General features: G+C 44.4%; 1 protein-coding gene across 1 annotated transcript; it reads right to left on the bottom strand.

Moving 5' to 3' along the window:
• On the bottom strand, positions 1–1030 carry LOC118716676 (olfactory receptor 5C1). Its single transcript, XM_036434236.1, has one exon. The coding sequence runs from the start codon at positions 961–963 to the stop codon at positions 1–3; it is 963 nt and encodes a 320-aa protein (XP_036290129.1). The 5' UTR covers positions 964–1030.
• Positions 1031–15475: the final 14445 nt, after the last annotated feature.

Genomic DNA, 15475 nt, shown 5'->3' with positions numbered 1-15475 from the left:
TCACCGGGGACCCCACTGGGGATGGCAGAACCGGGCCCAGGTCCTTCCGAGGGCCCCCCGGACCTCCTTGTTTCGGAGGCTGTAAATGAGCGGGTTGAGGGCTGGGATGACGAGGGTGTAGAACACAGAGGCCATCTTGTCGGTGTCCAGGGCGTAGCTGGAGCTGGGGCGCAGGTACATGAACGCAAGCGTCCCGTACAGCATGGCCACGGCCGCCAGGTGGGAGCCGCAGGTGGAGGCCGCCCGCCCGCGGCCCTGGGCCGAGCGCACGCGGATCACAGCCCCGGCGATGAACCCGTAAGACACGCCGATGGCCAGCCCCGTGGCTGTCTGGATGAAGCCGCAGACTGCGAAGAGCAGGAGCTGGTTGAGGCTGGTGTCGTCGCAGGAGATGGCCAGCAGCGGGGGGATGTCGCAGAAGAAGCTGTTGACCTCCCTGGAGCCGCAGAAGCTCAGGCGGAAGGTGAAGGTGGTGTGGACCAAGGCGCTCACTGCGCCTCCGAGGCCTGATGCTCCCAACAGGCTCAGGCACAGACGCCGAGACATGGCCCTTGTGTAGAGAAGAGGGTTTCCCACCGCCACGTAGCGGTCATAGGCCATGGCCGCCAGCAGGCAGCACTCGGCATCAGCCAGCCCGGCGAACACAAACATCTGGAGGGCGCAGGCTGCGTAAGGGATGGTGGCGCGAGGCCGCATCAGGTCAGCGAGCATCTTGGGGCCGATGGCAGAGGAATAGCAGGCATCCAGCAGGGAGAGGCTGGCCAGGAAGAAGTACATGGGCGTGTGGAGCCGGGCATCCACGCGGATCAGCAGCACCATGCCCATGTTGCCCAGCAGGCTCATCAGGTAGATGGGCAGGAAGACCAGGAAGAGGGTCAGGCGCAGGTCCCAGCGATCCGTGATGCCCAGGAGGATGAATTCGGCAGGGACCACCCTGGCCCAGGTGGCATTCTCTGGAGTCATCCTGCTGGACAGGGACGGGAGAGAGGCAAAGCAAGAGGGAAAAGGAGGGAAAGGTCGTGATCATCTTGGAGGAGAAAGCACTTTGTTTGCCGGGAGTCAGCTACACTTGCGTTTCAGTCTTAATTGTGCAACAAAATCGCTGTGTGACCTTGGACAAGCGGTATCGCCTCTTAAAACTGTAGTTTCTAATGCCGAGCCATCACACAGCTTGACCTTCATAGGCACAGGAACCTTGTTTGTCTGCTTTACTTTTAAAGCATTCAAAAGGGAATTAGTTCGGAGGACACTGCCTAGCACATAGTAGGTGTTAAATGAATGAAGTGTTTGTGTCTCTCACCGCATCGAACATTTTGGGCCAAGCCTAATTCTTTCCTCTAGACTTGCAGGGAGTGGGGGGTCCCTGGTGGAGTTCAGACAACCTTTAGGGGAAGAGAAAACTTTGGGGTCCCAGCTCCACCCAACTACATATTCTCCATGAGTGATGTCAGCTGGCTGACTGGAATTCTGCATCTAGAAGTCAGTTGGTGGCAAACCCCTGTGTGTTTCTGTCTGTCCACATGGAAAACAAACACTACTCACCTTCACAAAGTGATGAGTGGAGCTGTTTTGAGCACCTCTCCATTTCCCCTTCTGCAAAAACAAAACAAAACAAAAAACAAAAACAAAAACAAAACAGACTTCAGGGCCAAGGATCTCCAAACTTCAGTTAAGTAGCTATTACGAAGTGTGTGTGTGTGTGTATATACTCACAAAATATATAGAGTTAATTCTCCATTAATTTATCTGTTTCCTTATTGCCCAGGAGGAGCAAGTCTGACAATCTAGGGTATCTTTCCCTGAAGGTAAAAAACCCAAGTTCCAAAGAAGGAAGGAGACTTGTCCCAAGATATACAGCAATGAAAGGGTAGAATTAGGTCTTGAGCTCAGATGTTGCTCCAAATCGAACTCCTTTTGTCTCTAAGCAAAATCCCTATTTTAGGTCTCTTAATAGAGACCAAGTTTGTTGTTGCCACTGTCTTGCCTCAGTCCTCTCATCTTTAGATTGATAAAAACACACCAGATCAGTGGTTCCCAGTCTACTCTGAGGACTTCTGTTGTGAGAATTACCTGTGGAGCTTTATTAAAAAAAAGTGCCCAGGGTCCTGAAATTTTTATTCAGTTGATCTACAGCAGGGCTCAGGAATCTGTACTTGAAAAAAATATTCCGGGTGATTCTTTAAAAACAAAACAAAACAAAACACATAGACACATTTTTTTTTTATTGTTGATAGTATTACAGATATCGCCCATCCCTCCCCCAGATGATTCTGATATGCATTTTGACTTGAGACCCCCAGCAGCAGAGCTTCCCAATCTTCAATGTGCATAGAAATCACCTGGGACTCTTGTTACATGCAGATTCTGTCTCCAAAGGACTGGAGAGGGGCCTGAGTTTCTGCATTTCTAGCAAACTCCCAGGTGATGCTGCTGCTGTTGGTCTGAGCACAACAGATTGAGTACCAACACTTCAGGTTATTTTGGACAGCATTTCCAGCTCTGACATCTTAGGATGCTAGCTTTCTAGGGGGTTCTCTTAGGCTCTTGGCCTTCCTCTCTGCTGAAATCTGGGTTGGAGTGATCCTTTCTCTCCAGGCTCCACTATACTCATGAGCACATTTAAGTCTGGTGAGGCTGACCTGGTATTTTTCAATCTGTGGCTTGCCCATTTCCTGTCAAGTTTGAGTTCTTAGCTCATTCTTCTCTAGCACACAGACATTTGATATGTCTTGGTCCAGACATCAGCTGCTGTCACCATGATGGTGTGGTTATTGGGTTGGTAGGACATACCTAGAAGATGGAGGTGGGTGGGGACTTCTTCTGGCAGAGCAGCTCCAGACCAGCTTTTCGGGTGAGCATGGCAAGGGGAGATAACGGAACATGAACCATCCCAGAGGTAGAAACCGGGGGTCTTATACTCTCCTTGGCCCCCAAGGAAACGGCCTCTTGCTATTTTCCTTCTGACTCCTCCTTCCCTCTCCTCTGTTCTTTGGATGCCGTGGAGACTCTCTACCCACATCCTTTGGGGACAGCTAGTGGCAGGGGAATGCCAGGGATGACTCACTCTTTAGTGCTTGGAGAGGCTGGGAAGTTTGGGCTGAGTGGGTCCCCAGGCTCTGGGTGGGGAAGACAGTCATGCTACTTGATGAGGAATCCCTTTGGCTCACTTTCTCCACCCATTCTTTGGGAATCAATATATTTATTATGCATTACGATCTACACAAACACAAATTCTTCTGGTGGTTCTTCTAATCCTTTACTTAGTTCCTCCCACCTAAAATGTCCAGCCTCTTCCTTGCCTGGAAAACTCTTGCTGTTTGTTGCAGAATCAGCTCAAATACCACCTTCAGCTTGAAGACTTCCTGCCTCTATGGCAGAGCCACTCTTTTCCTCTGTGCATCTTGGAGATGCATATACATATAGACAAGAAGACATGATTGTTGGAATATGTCCCATCCACCCATTTCTGCCATGGTTCAGACTCCCACCACTTGGTTGGAAACAGGAATGAAGGTACCAGTCTGATGCTGCAGGAGACTGGAGGAAACCTGAGGCCAGGGCCAGCGAGGAGGTTAGCACTCAGGAAATTAAATCAGAACCCTTGGGGGATGGCATCAGGCAGAGGTAAATTTTTAAAGCTCCCAGGATTGAGAACCCCTTAGGATGTCCATCTAGGATTGAGAACCACTCCCCAAAAGATGGGAATGAGGCTGAGCCTGAGGTTAGGGCTGAGTGGCTTAGCCTCTGGGTAGTAGATGGTTATGGAGTGGGAAGCTGCAACCTGAAATCCCCTCATTTCTATGTGTGTTTTATAGCTAACCTGTCATTCATGTTAGCAGAATGTTCATTAGTTGACATAACTAATGTTTATTGCACTCTACCATGTTCTGGGTTTAAATTTAATGATGAAACAAATAGCCATGGTCTCTATTTTCCCCATGGTTCTTATAGGGAGAAAGAGGAAAAATCTACACTAATAAAAGAGAAAGATGCAAATTAACAATTCATTTGCCACACCCATCGGCCAATCAGGAGTGAGTATGCTAATTAACCCAAATAAAGATGGTGGGTTAATTTGCATACACAGTTGCCAAGGAGTTTGGGGCAGGGTGGGACACAGGTGTTCTGTATCACCCCGGCAGCTTTGGGCTTCTGGGCAGTGTGGGAAGGCAGAAAGGCAGTTCTGGGTCAGAGCAAAGGCAGAAAGGCGGCTCTGAGCTGGAGCAAAGTTGGTGCTGGCAACCAGGGTAAGGAAGGCCCATTCTTGCATGAATCTTCATGCATCAGGCCTCTAGTTAACTAAATAAAAACACAGATAGCTCTAGCTGCTGTGGCAAAGTGGCTAGAGTGTTGGCCTACTGAAGGATCCCAGGTCTGATTTAGGTTAATGGCATGTACCTTGGTTGTAGGCTCCTGGTTGGGGGCATGTGGGAAGCAACCAATTGATATGTCTCTCTCACATTCATATTTCTCTCTGTCTCTCCCTCTTCCTTTCTCTAAAAATCAATGAAAAAATATCCTTGAGTGAGAGTTAAAAATAAATAACACAGGGATGAGTGTTTCAGGCTGGAGTAATGGCATGTGCAAAAAGGCCTGCAGGTGGGAATGCAAATGGCACATGTGAAAAATTAAAATGCCAGTGGGTTTGGAGCTTGGAGAATGATGGAGAGAGAGGTGACTTAGCCAGAGTGGTAGGTAGAAGCTAAAGAGTGGAGCTTTATAGTCCATGCTAAGTATTTTTGTTTTTAAATCCTAAAAGCTGTGAGTTGCTACAAAGAGATTTAAGGAATGGCTGAGACATGATGAAATATTTATTTCAAAAGATCACTCTGCTGTGAGCAGAAGAGATTGGAGAGGAGATTAGACAGGAGCATGGACACAGTCCAGGATAGAGATGATGGCAATCTGGTGAAGAAAGGACACATGTGGGACTGGGAAATCCAAGCAGCAAGCTGCTTTTGAGAAGGCAAGATACGAGCAAAGCAGACAGATGCCATTTAAATTCAATGTATCTGTGACTCTAGAAAGCATGGCTATGGCAGAGACACCAGAAAGAGAGAGTACCTCTAGGATTTTGGCCCCAGCTCTGGGAGGAGGCAGAAATCTGACCCCTTCCTACCCCCATGGAGCAACAGCTCCTAGCAGTGAACACAGGTAGAGCCTTCCATGAAGGAATAGCATATGCTGGTGGGAACTTTCCTTCCTGCCTAGGATGGAGTGAATATGTCCCATTCACTCACCGCTGCCATGGCTCAGATTCCCATGTTGGCTAAACGTCATGCCTATTTGCAGCAGAGGAGCACCCTGTCCACTCTCTCTAGAAATGTGGGTGCTACTAGTCCTGTAGATCCTACAAATTACTCTGCCTCTATTTCTGTGACATGCGAGAAGGAATGGGGAAAATTCTTTAAAAAAAAATATATATATATTTTATTGATTTTTTTTTTTTTTTTTTTCAGAGAGAGATAGAGTTAGAAACATCAATGAGAGAGAAACATTGATCAGCTGCCTCCTGCACACCTCCTACTGGGGATGTGCCCGCAACCAAGGTACATGGCCTTGACTGGAATCAAACCTGGGACCCTTTAGTCCACAGGCTGACACACTATCCACTGAGCCAAACTGGTTTTGGCTGGGGAAAATTCTTGCTGATGCCTGGTATACAGGTAGATCTAATCCGGCAACCTACCCACATACATTGCAGTCACTATTCAGCCAACACTGACACCACCTGGTTGGAAACAGGAATGAAGTGTAACAGCCAATGGGATAAACTCAGAGAGGTTTGGCTGGTGATGATTCATTAGTGATCTAGTGACCAATACTCTTAATTTCATCTGATATTACCAATACTGGTCCAGCAACTCAGCCTTTGGCACACACTATCAATAACTCTGGTCATGGTATTTCACTGTGATTCAAACTTACAAGGAAGCTCATCAAACTGCTGTCCAGGAGACTCCTAAAAATACCACCATCTGTTCAGATTTGGGATGAGTTAATGTGGCTCACACTGAGTTATGGACATTTGAACACTCCGGTACCCATATGTTCAAAAAATAAAAAAAATCACTCCCAACAAAACTATCCCAATTGTACCAGGGGTATGAGTTGGATATTATCAGAACTGTGTAGCCACTCTCTTACATTGAAGGACAGAGACTATTCTGGCACTGACTGGTCGTGTTGCCCGGGTATATATTGGGGAGCTGCAAAGGTGATCCAACCTTTGGCGATGGCTTCCACCCAAGTGGTTGGCTCGCTGTACCCGGGTTTCCCTCTGAATACAGGGGAGAATCCACTCACTCCATAGTAACAGATTGCCAACCTCCTTCTCCTTAGGGTCAGATGGATACATTCTGTTTTCCATGAGAACCCTTGGGCTGCTGTCTTTGTTCTCTCTATGGGCCTGGGGGGCATGATAGCCGGCACAGCCTGTCTTTACTGGTGTCTCAGTAAGAGAAGCGACCTCCCAATAGAAGGCATCTAGGCCAGGATCCCAACAGGGCGTTGTGAGTTTAGACCTGATGATTCTGCTAATGCATCTTCTTTAGCAAATCACACGGGGACACAGGTGAAAACCCTGAGTAATCCGATCCCCAGCCTGTGGGAGAAGGGATTCATAAATCAGGGATCAGATCCAGGGGCGCTTGGTGGGAGGGGGGGGGGGAGTTATTTATGTTGGGAATTATCTTAATCTGTGTTTTCTCTTGCATGTGCCTACATTATTATTGTTGCCTCTCCCTCCAGTGCGGACAGCCGTCAAAGGATCCTCCCTGCATGCTAGTGGCACACTAGAGTGTGTGTGTGTATGGGGGGGCGTATCAGATTGTGAGAGAGGTCATTGGGCGGGCATGACCCCGGCTGACCCGAGAGCTGCATCCGGGCCACGGGAGGCTCCGGACCGCCCCTGGCCTAGGGCCGTGGGAGCCATCTTGAAGGATGCGGCCTCAAGAGAGCTACGCGCTGAGTTCACCTGGAAGATGCACAGGACGGACCCCTTTAAAGCATCAGCGTAAACTCGAAGACTCTGGCGTCTCAGGAGGGACTCGGAGGTGAGTGCCTCGCTGTGACCCTTGCCACCGACCGGAAGCGAGTGGCCCGTTCACCTCTGCGTTCCGGAATCAGTTTGTGCCCCAACAGGTGGTTTTCTGTTCCTCTCCCCTGGGGCAGCGTTATGGAAGTGGACGGTTTTGTGTGGGGGTGACTTCCCTACTTCTCTTTAAACCTCCCCCCTGCCCCCCTTAAAAAAAAAATCGATATATGTATTTGTATTGATTTCAGAGAGGATTGGCTCCCGCATCGGGAACTTATGGAGAACTTGCAGTTCAAGGTCAGGGGCGGGAGGGGGCGGGCGGAGTCTCCCATTGCCCGGAGAGGAAGGGAGAGGGAGATGGAAACATCAATGATGAAAGAGAATCATTGATTAGTTGCCTCCTGCACGCAGCACCCTGGGGATCGAGCCCGCAACCTGGGCCTGGGCCTTGACCAGGAATTGAACTGTGACCTCCTGGTTCATAGGTTGATGCTCAACCACTGAGCCAGCGTGGTCGGGCTCCCGTTCCTTTTTTTTTTTTTTAATTCTCACCCAAGCTGAAACCAGTTTGGCTCACTGGATAGAGCGCCGGCCTGCAGACTGAAAGGTCCCAGGTTCGATTCTGGTCAGGGGCATGTACCTTGGTTGCGGGCACATCCTCAGTAGGGGATGTGCAAGAGGCAGCTGATCGATGATTCTCTCTCATCGATGTTCCTAACTCTCTATCCCTCTCTCTTCCTCTCTGTAAAAAATCAATAAAATATATTTTAAAAAAATTCTCACCCCAAGATATGTTTTTATTGATTTGAGAGAAACAGAGAGATAGGAGGAGAGAGAGAGAAACATGGAGTGGTTGCCTCCCATGCACACCCCCACCAGGGATGGAACCCGCAACCTTTTGGTGTACAGGGCAATGCTCCTACAGCTGAGCCGCCCGGCCAGCGCTCCCTTTACCTTTCATGAGCATTTCCACCAACATATCTTCCCTAGAAGTAGCTATGCTTTGGCTTTTGTTTAATGTAGGACCTGAGCTGATAACTATCGCCAACAGAAAATTTCAGTGGTTGTGTGCTTTTTGGGTTGTTTCTTTGGTTATTGCTACTTTATATTCCTTGCTGTGTACAAATAATGCTACTGTGAGCAATTCAGGTCCAGGCTTTTGTCTGGACCCGTGTTTCTTATTTATATGCCTAGGAATGGAACTGTTGGATCCTGTGGTAGCTCTATGCTTAAGTTTTTGGGAAACTACCAAAGTGGCTGTTTTATTTTACGATCTCACCAACATGGCAAGGGTTCACCTTTCTCTCATTTCTTGCCAACATTTTGATATTGTTCACTGTTTTATTATAACCATTCTAGTGAAAGTAAAGTGGTATCTCATTGTGGTTTTGATATGCATGTTTCTCATGACTTAAGGATGTTGAACAGTTTTGATGTGCTAAATGGCCATTTGTATTCTTTATTTGGAGAAATGTCTACTTAAATCCTTTGTCCATATTTATTTATTTTAATGTTATAAAATAAGAACCATTTAATTCATGATATCTATTTAATAGGTTTATGCTGGACATCCATTTCCTAGGCATGGCAAGTGTCATACGGATGTTTTTTTCTTTGGTCCATTTTAAAATTGGATTACTTGTCTTCTTTTTATTGAGTTGTAAAAGTTCTTTATATATTCTTTTTTTAAAAAAATCTTTATATATTCTTAATACAAATATCTTATCAGATATATGACTTGCATATATTTTCTACCTTGCATTGGGTTGATAGTCATTCTTTCAATGATATCTTTGAAGCATAAACTGTATTGATTTTGATGACGTCCCATTTATCCACTTTTTCTATTAATGCTTGTGCTTTTGGTGTCATACATAAGAAGCCATTGTGTAATATAGGTCATAAAAACTTACTGCCATACTTCCCTTCTAAGAGTTGCTTAGTTTTAGTACTTACTAGTACATTGAAGTCTATGATCTATTTTGAGTTAATTTTTGTGTGTGATGTGAGGTAAAGATACAACTTCATTCTTTTGCCTTTGGATAACCAGTTGTTCCAGCACTAATGGTTGACAACACTGCTCTTTGTCCACTGAGTTGTCCTGGCAGCCTTGTTGAAAATAAATTGACCATAAATGTGAAGGTTTATTTGTAGACACTTCATTCTATGTCTTTGATCCATATGTCTAGCCTTTTGCCAGTATATACTCAGTATCTGCTGAGTAGGAAAAAGAGAGCTGGAAATACACTAGAAAGAGTATTCCATAGAAGAGAGTGACCACTGACAGGTGAGAGCCACAGGTAGAGAAGGCTGTATTTCCCCCCAGCAGAGGGGACCCTGAGGATAGTGTGGATGATGTGGGCATAAGAGACCAGGACACATGTGAGAGGGATCACACCTGCAAGGGCTGCTTCAGTGAACATCATGGTCTGAAAGATTTGGGTGTCTGAAGTTTGAGGAGTGGGAGAAGATCACAGAAGTGTGGGATGGAATGGGAGGCACAGAAAGAGAACTGAGACATCAGGAGAGTGAGTGAAAAGGCCAGGAGGTGGGAGAAGAGCCAGGATATAGCAACCAGCCCCCAGGAAGCGTTGGGGACACATGATCATGGTGTAGTGTAGAGGAAGACAGATGGCCACATACCGGTCATATGCCATCACAGCCAGCAGGAAGTCATCCAGAAGGGTCAATGCCATGAAGAAGTACATCTGCATGAAGCACCCAGTGTGGGAGATGGTGTGGTGCTGGGTCTGGATGGGGACAATGGAACAGGAGAAGCAGGTGTTGATGAAGGACAGATTGGCCAGGGAGTGTGGAGGTGCTGGTCAGAAGTTATGGCCAGGATGATGAGCAGGTTCCCAACCAGGGTGACCAGGTACATGCCCAGGAAGAGTCTGAACAGGAGGGTCTGCTGCTCTGGGTGTTCAGAGGAGCCCAGGAGCAGGAGGTCAGAGACACTGGTTTGGTTTCTAATCCCCATTTAAAGTAAAACATTTGGAGGAAAATCTTTCTTAAATATACATAGACTCCAAAAAGTTATATCATTCAAAGTCTTTCATCTGTTCTCTGCATTCTTTTCAGAGGTCACAGAGACGCACTGATGTTTCTTGGCAGCAGGCTTGTAAACATCTATAGAGGTGAGGTCTATGGACAATGATAATGGGAGATCCTGTTGAGTGTGACCTTCACATTTTAGCTCTCTAGTATGTTGTCTTGTAGATCAGCTGGAAGAGGTCCAACTGGAGATTAGATGGGAAGAAACTTCCGAAGTTTTAGTCTTTTCCACCTGCCCCTTTTCTAATAGGCAAGCTATCAATTTCATAGGCTTGTGAAATCTGAATAATAAGATATCTGGCCTAGCTGGCTTGGCTCAGTGGATAGAGCGTCGGCCTGCAGACCTAAGCGTTCTGGGTTCGATTCTGGTCAAGGGCACATAACTTGGTTGCAGGCTCCTCCCTGCCCCGGGCCCTGGTCATGGCACATGCAGAAGGCAACCAATTGATGTGTTTCTCTCACATCAATATTTCTATCTTACTCTATCTTTTCTACTCTCTTAAAAAAAATCAATAGAAAATACCCTTGGGTGAAGATTCAAAAAAAAAAAAAAAAGATATCCTGGAGATTTGTATTTACTAGAAAATTATTAAGCACAGGTTTTTCTCTCTGTGTCTCTGTTTCTGTTTCTTTCTCTCTTTCTGTTGCTCTGTCTCATGTGTAAGGTTAGAAAAGGAATAACTAATTACATAGATAAGTCATAGTTGAGACTCAGATATTCTGGGTATGATGGGAGTATCTTCCCTCTTTTCCTTTGAAGATCCATGAAATGATAAGGATCATACAGAACTAGAACTATTTTTTATCAAATGCTGGTCTGATACTAGTTTTTTTTCTGCTATTGTCTTTTCTTGATGGCGTTAACAAAAGGAGGTTGCTTTCTGGAGTGATCAAATAATCCTCTGTATTTACTCAGGACTTCCTTGCTTTTAAAATGGAACATCCCTCAGCCCTAGGTAACCTGGACACTTGGTTACCATCTGTGGGAAATTGGACTTTGAAAACTGTTTAAGTTTCATATATAGAATTGTAAGTGCCATTGTCATCAATGTCATCATGATGCCTGGGTGGCAAAGGCTCTGACCTGATGGTACCAATATAAAGTATTCACTTTGATATGTGCAGACCCAGGTTTGAGTCCTAGAAAATACTTTACCTACCAGCAAATAAGTAGAAATAAATGAATTGAACATATTTGATATAGGGTGGGTCACACAATCATTGTCTTCAAATTCCTGTAGTTCTGTATGTGGAAAAAGTGAACAAATGTTCTCTGGGATATGAGAGGGTAGAGATATGGCTCATCTATAAAAATATGCTGAGGTCATAAGGAATTCTCTGTAAAGATTTATTGGTGATTTTTATATGACAAAATTATTGCAAATGTGGTGGCTAACTGGTGATTCTTCTAATTAATTCTTCTACTAGTGACCTGGTGCATGAAATTCATGCACATTACAAGGGAATTAATTAGAGGAAATATTTTAATATTGCTGTTTGCCCTTGCTCTGTAATAGAAGTGTCAGAGATGAAAGAAAATTAGTAAAATGTATATGAAAATCTTCCTCCTGTCAGAGTCTGGGGTATGCTATGGGAACCAAAGTCAAGTCCCCCCAACCCCCTACCCACGTGCGCCTCAAAATTGTGTGAGACCCAGAACCAGCCAGCCCCACCTTCATTGGACTAGATCTAGACCTGGCTGGTCAAGCCCCACTGGGTAGGGGGCATGGCCTCAGATTGCCTGGCCCGGTCCTGGGGCAGGGGTCATGGCCTTGGGCCCTCTGGTCTGGGATGGGGGGGGGTGTGCCTTGAGGTCCCCATCAAGCCCTGCCAAGTAGGGGGCGTGGCCTGAGGTCCCCTGTCAAACCTCACCAGGCAGGAGGTGGAATCTCAAGTCCCCTGGCACAGGGCAGGGTGCATGGCCTGAGGTCCCCCACCCTGGGCTGGGGCAGGGGGCATGCCTTAAGGTCCCTATCAAGCCCTGCCAGACGGGGGGCTAGGTCTGAAGTTGCCCGGGCCGGGGCTGGGGGTACAGCCTGAGGTCCCCCATCAAGCCTGGCTTGATGGGGGGCGTGGCCCAAGGTTCCCTGTCAAGCTTCACCAGGCGGGGGCGCAGCCTCAGGTCCCTTTCCCAGGCCCAGCACCACACAGCCTCTGGTCCCTGCTGATGCTTGTTAAGGCTCCTTACAGGGAACTCCACCTCCGCTCTGGGCACAGCCCTCTCGTGTTATGGAATCCCTTCCTCTGCTGTGAGCACAGCCATCTTGACCATTATGGTGTGGCAGTCAATTTGCATTTCCCCTCTTTATTAGATAAGATGTTTATTAGGTGTATTCTCCTATAAAAAGGGACTTACCCTATTTCCCACTTTATTTATTTAACTTTATTTACTTTTTTTGGTACCATTATAGTCTCATGGACACTTCCTTATTCTCTTGAGTTATAACCCATTACCATTATTTGTTTTGTAGCTTTAAGCATTTTCATTGGTTGCAGGGATTCTAAATGATCTCAGAGAAGCCAACTAGGAAATACTGATAACAGAAACAAAAGGAGTAAAAACTAGAAACTAAGAAACTGAAGGAAAGTTTACCCACAGGAGGTGGGTCAGGAGTGGGACACAAATAATGAGGGTGGGGCAATATAGATGTTGGTATACAGACTATGAATAAAAAAATAAATTGCAAACTGTTTATATATTTTAAAACCCATGAGTTTGAATTGATATCTCCAACTCTAGTTTGACACCATAGTGTTTTCCAGCCTCTCCTTTTCCATGTTCAGAGCTCCTTTCCCTGAGAGTGAGAGTCACGATCTTTTCCTCAGTGTTGACTTATTTGCTGAATCTTTGGATACATGGGGGGTTGTTTCAGAATCTTGAACTCACACCACAGTTAATAACATAGCACAGCTTAAAACTTTAATTTGAGGTTTTTCTTTTTTTTTTTTAAATTGTGAAAGTATATAGATAAAATTCTGGGTTCAAGAACTACTTAGATTATTTATTTTATTTTCCCTTTTAGTGTAATTATGATGTTAATTTAAATTTTGTTATTTTTATTTGATTTGTTTTTTTCTATTTTGCTTTACTAGCCACCTTTTCTGTTCATGTTTTGCTTGCAAAAGCAACATAGTCAAAACTACATAAATATAATAATTCTCCCCATCTCCCCATCACTTCTGCCCCAATTCCTGTACATAAAAAATCCTATTAGTTTCTGATTTATTCTTCCTGTGTTTCTTTTTGCTCAAATGGACAGACATATCGATATTTTATTTCCTTTACATGAGAGGTAGCATACTATAAGTGCACTTTTACACATTGCATTTTTTCATTTAGCAATATATCTTAATATTTCTTTGTATTAATAGATATCTTTGTTCTTATTTATTTTTTAAAATATATTTTATTGATTTTTAAAGAGAGGAAGAGAGAGGGATAGAGAGTGAGAAACATCAATGAGAGAGAATCATCGATCAGCGGCCTCTTGCACCACCCCTACTGGGGATGTGCCTGCAACCAAGGTACATGCCCTTGACTGGAATTGAACCCGGGACTTTTCAGTCTGCAAGCCACACTCTATCTACTGAGCCAAACCGGTATCGGCTGTTCTTATTTTTTCACAGTTGCAAGTTACTCAATTGACGTTTTATAGAGACTATTTTAGTGATTATAAAATGAGATATTGCTGATGAGTGTCCTAAATGGTTCAAATGGCTAGAGTGGTAAATTTTATATTTTGTATATCAAACTACAATGAAAAATTAAAGGGAGTGTAAGAAATGATCTCATAAGAGCACAGGGGAGAATCGTAAAACAATAATAATAATGTATGATTAAGTTAATGCAGACAGTCCTTGGGTTACGTTGGACTGGACATATGTCGTTTTGTGGTTATGTTGCCAACTCCCATTTATTTATATATAAAAAAAGTCCTGCCATTTCGATGTATGTACATATGTGCTTTATGTTTTTTATTATTTATTTACCACAAGTAAAGGTTAGGAATTATTATTTAAATTTTTTTTTTTACTGTTTCACTTTATTACTGCTGTGTATGTGCTCCACGTGAGTGATGTAGGTGCTTATGTAGGTGGGTTCTGACTTATGGTGAAAATCACATTATGTCGCACCATAGGAGTGGAGCTCAGATGTAATCCAAGGACCTACTGTAGAGGGAAATGGATTAAAATATATATTTAATCAAAAGGGAGGAAGACAAGATAGAATATATGTGAAACATGTATCAAATAAAAAACATAGTTACATGGAAAATATAAATTAAAATGTATTATGATTACAGTAGATGTCAAGAGATAAAATTCTCCAGAAATACAATAATTGTTGTTCTACATAAGATGAGCAATATCCAGCATTACATTGTTAATAATGAAAACCTCAGAGATATAAGGAAAAAGAAAAGTTTAAAGTAATGGAAAAAATATACAATTTAAACTCTAACTGCAAGAAAGCTCCATTTTACTACCTATTCTATATTAGTATCTATATCTCTATCTGTGTATTTATACCTATACCAGAGGCCCAGTGCATGAAATTTGTGCACGGGGGTGGGATGTGTGTCTCCCAGCCCAGCCTCCTCCATCTCCAATCTGGGACCCCTTAAGAAATGTCTAACTGTCCTCTCACAATCCAGGACTGCAGGCTCCCAACCACTCGCCTGCCTGCCTGCCTGCCTGCCTGCCTGCCTGCCTGATTGCCCCTACCATTTCTGCCTGCCAGCCTGATCACCCCTTAATCAATCCCCTGGCAGCCTGATTGATTCCTAACTGCCTTCCCCTGCTGGCTTGGTCGCCCCTAACTACCCTCCCCCATGGAGGTAGCCATTTTTGACTACAAGGGGTAGCCATCTTGTGTGTTGGAATGATGGTCAATTTGCATATTACCTCTTTATTATACAGGATGTCTGTTCGAAAATCTGCATGTGTACCTATATCCATAGCAATAGATATAAAGTACCTATACTAATATTGGAAGTAGATGAGTGGTTAAAGTAAAGCCCATTTCTAGAAATACCTCCTAATTATAAATGCAGTGGTATGATTTTTGTATGTATTTTTAAAATGTTTGGATCTCTTTTTAAAAAAGCCTTCTTTTGTAGCATATGCCATTTTTCATAGTGTAATTTTTCTTATCATGGCTGATTGCAATCTACCAACATGATGTCACTGAATGTCAGTTGGGAAGAGATTCTCACAATCAATTTGAAGCTATCAAAAGCCAGCATCAAAGAATAAGGTAAAAGAAAATTTCACCAGAAGAAAATCATGACACTAAATCAGTATGTCATCGATAACATAGTATAAAAAAATAAATAAGCAAGACACATCTCAAAGGAGAAAAAGACAAATCCACAACTATAATTG

Source organism: Pipistrellus kuhlii, unplaced genomic scaffold (assembly GCF_014108245.1).
Source record: "Pipistrellus kuhlii isolate mPipKuh1 unplaced genomic scaffold, mPipKuh1.p scaffold_m20_p_12, whole genome shotgun sequence".
In the NCBI taxonomy this organism is placed as follows: domain Eukaryota; kingdom Metazoa; phylum Chordata; class Mammalia; order Chiroptera; family Vespertilionidae; genus Pipistrellus; species Pipistrellus kuhlii.
The sequence above is the reverse complement of the archived record's forward strand: the minus strand, read 5'-3'. Positions and strand labels throughout refer to the sequence as shown.

What these genes read in the sequence shown, in the direction of transcription:
- LOC118716676 (XM_036434236.1), bottom strand. Translation starts at nt 963, where the DNA reads ATGACTCCAGAGAATGCCACCTGGGCCAGGGTGGTCCCTGCCGAATTC.